The following is a 2,845-nucleotide window of genomic DNA, read 5'->3' as shown; positions in this document are numbered from 1 at the left end:
AAAAAAAATAACAACCACAAAAATGGTTCGGTTCGTTTTATTTCGATATGATTTGTTGGTTCAATTTTAAAATGCACCGTGTGAGTTCTAGAGCATCAATTTCGTTTTTTCTGCCGAGACTCCATCAGGAAAATTAGCACGCATGTGAAACGCACATCAATATTTGTAGCAAGCAAAAAAAAATCAGATCCCTTAAATTTGTGTAGTAATATTTTTCCGGATTTTACTGCAACAAAGTGTGCGTGTGAGCTCGAGGTCACAAGAGCACTTTCACTTGTCATCTCACTTTCTCTCTAAATGGAAAATAAACCTTTCTGAAGATTTTAGGGCCCATTTTCCCCTCCGGGGGCCCGTTTACCTTCAGACGGCCTGGAGCCCGACGGGCCGGCCGTCGATTGATGTAGATCCGCGAAGGTGAGGGTACAAAGCAGCCTCTGGAAGATTGGAACCCGTGCGTCTCACCCTCTCCCACGAACCCTAGCTAGGCTCTTCACATCGGCGGCGGCGGCGGCAGCGAAGAAGAAGAAAGATGATCTACGACGTCAACTCCCCCCTGTTCCGCTCCTTCCTCAGCCAGAAGGGCGGCGCGTCCTCCGACAAGAGGTAACCTCTCCCCCTTCGCAGCCCCGTCTCATCCCCTGCAGATCTGTTCTGCCAGTTAGGGACCTTGTGTTTTCACGATTCGGGTTCCACGAGCGATTAATTCGTGCTATCGGTGCGGTGTGAATGCCCCGTGGTTGTTCTTGCTCTCGATTCGTGCTGGTTCCCTCATGAAAAGATGTGCTGTAGCGTCCGATCTGTGCGTGTATTCCTTGTTCTTGCCGTAGAAAATTTCCCTTGAGGCCGTGTGGTTAGGGGCTCGACGAGAGGCGTTTGTTCGATTAGATTGGTCCACATGGTTGTGTGCGTTGATCGATAGAGAAGTCATGTCTTGTGTGGGCTTGCTCGTTTGTAGTCCCGCAATAAAAAAAGAGGCTAATCATAAATGAGCACACAAGGAACTACTGCCTTGCTGCCTTCCTAGATGAGGTTATTTTACTGAGGTTATTAGAATTGGGAGTCAAAAGAAAGTTGGAGACGTGGAGGTTCTTGGTGCTTGCAATCTGCAGCAACTTTTTCTCGTTCAACATTTTACATGAAAATGGTTGGATTTGAAACATTTGATGATTGTACTAGGTGGTCAAATTGCCTTGCTAACAAAGTTTTTACCTGTAAGAGCATGTGCAGCCTTATAAATGAACTAAACACTGTGGTTGCTCAAAGTTTGTAAAGTTTGTTTAATATTCTCAAGTAGGCATCTGTTGTCTTAATATTATTGTGGTGGTCTAGGTTACGGTGGAAAGCTTATTTGATATTCTTAGGTAACCATGGTATCTTAAAATATTGTTTCAGTTTAGATGGTAAGTCTCCTTGTCTTGCTTAGGAGCTAGAGAGTACTCTTGTATGTGCTTTCTCTGCTCTTATTTGAATAATGAATATGAAGTAACAGGTAACTCAGCAACATCCTATTGTTGTACTATAGAGTGCCATAACCTCGCTGTTGGAGAATTGCTGAGAGAGCAACAAACTCGTGACTTTATCCAAGGGGCTGTGTACTAAATAAACGCCCATGGTAGTTCTGTGATTGATGGTAGGAGCTCGATGAAATGTGCATGTGCCTTTGGTGGTGTACACTTGGTTAACCCACATGGCAGTTTATATGACTACAAACATGCAATGGTAGAAAGCTGTCTGTGAAACTGAGCTTGTTCTTACTGATTAATCATCAGTCACACACTTGTGTTCCCTAATTCTTAACCAAGTCAATGTTTAGATGGTTTTTGTGTTGTTGCTTAGCACTAAGGAGCAGTTACAAAATGCATTTTAGAAAGACCCATTTGCATCGAACTTTGGCAACTGACTCCTAAATTGCAGTACATGTGATGAATGCTGAATTCAAGTGACTAATTCCCTTTGTTTTGCTGATGGCAGGAAAATGGAAGAGCAGAAGCCGAAGGACCAGAGGTTCAAGGCCAACGAGAACAAGCCTGTAATGAACGAATGAGCGTCGCTCGGACAGTCCGGGCCTGCAAGGCCTAGCTACCAATCATGTGACTCCTATGTTAAAATGAGTGGTGTGAACATTTGCTTGGTCGCTTTGAAAACTATCCTAGTATCCAGTGCCGTGTTTTAAGTTCTATATCTGAGCTGCATGCCTAGAATGATAAATTACTCCCTCCGTTCCTAAATATAAGTCTTTTTAGAGATTTCACTATGGACTACATACGGAGCAAAATGAGTGAATCTACACTCTAAAATATGTCTATATACATCTGTATGTAGTTTGTAGTGAAATCTCTTAAAAGACATACTCCCTCTTAACGAAAAAGCTTGTCCCTCAAATGGATGTATCTAGCACCAAGTTAGTGCTAGATACATTCATTTGGAAGACAAGTTTGGGACAAGCTTTTTCGGACGGAGGGAGTAGGAGATTTTATCTTGTGATGTCTTGTGGAGCATTCACGCTTTGGAATTCACTTCCATATGGTGATTTGTGGAGCACCTTCTGCGCTGTCTATACTATTTCTAACGTTTCTTCCTTTGCGAATCTAGCTATTTCCCATGTTCTGTCTCTCAACATATACCTGTTCTTCATATGCACCTGGTAGCCCTATGCTTCTCTTGAACTCGTCAAGTTGTAACGTTTCCAAAAATAAACTAATTCGTCTGTTCAACTTTGCTATTCTTGATTTAAAGTGGCAATCAATCATGGTCTCAGGGGAGCGAAGCTGTACACATGGCAAACCAAACTCCTCTGGACGATGGCCTTGAACTTCATACTGTTATGTTCTCCATTCCGCTAGCA

General features: G+C 43.0%; 1 protein-coding gene across 1 annotated transcript; it reads left to right on the top strand.

Moving 5' to 3' along the window:
- The first annotated feature begins 410 nt into the window (after nt 1–410).
- On the top strand, nt 411–2,179 carry LOC125539600 (wound-responsive protein-like protein). The gene is made up of 2 exons (XM_048703092.2): nt 411–603; nt 1,972–2,179. Exons 1-2 carry the CDS (start codon nt 530–532, stop codon nt 2,042–2,044), a joined length of 147 nt encoding a protein of 48 aa, XP_048559049.1. The 5' UTR covers nt 411–529; the 3' UTR covers nt 2,045–2,179.
- The last annotated feature ends 666 nt before the right edge of the window (nt 2,180–2,845 follow it).

The sequence above is a fragment of the Triticum urartu genome, chromosome 2A (assembly GCF_056163025.1).
Source record: "Triticum urartu cultivar PI428250 chromosome 2A, HENAU_Tu73, whole genome shotgun sequence".
Classification (NCBI taxonomy): domain Eukaryota; kingdom Viridiplantae; phylum Streptophyta; class Magnoliopsida; order Poales; family Poaceae; genus Triticum; species Triticum urartu.
Note: the sequence above shows the minus strand (reverse complement) of the source record. Positions and strands in the feature narration are given on the sequence as shown.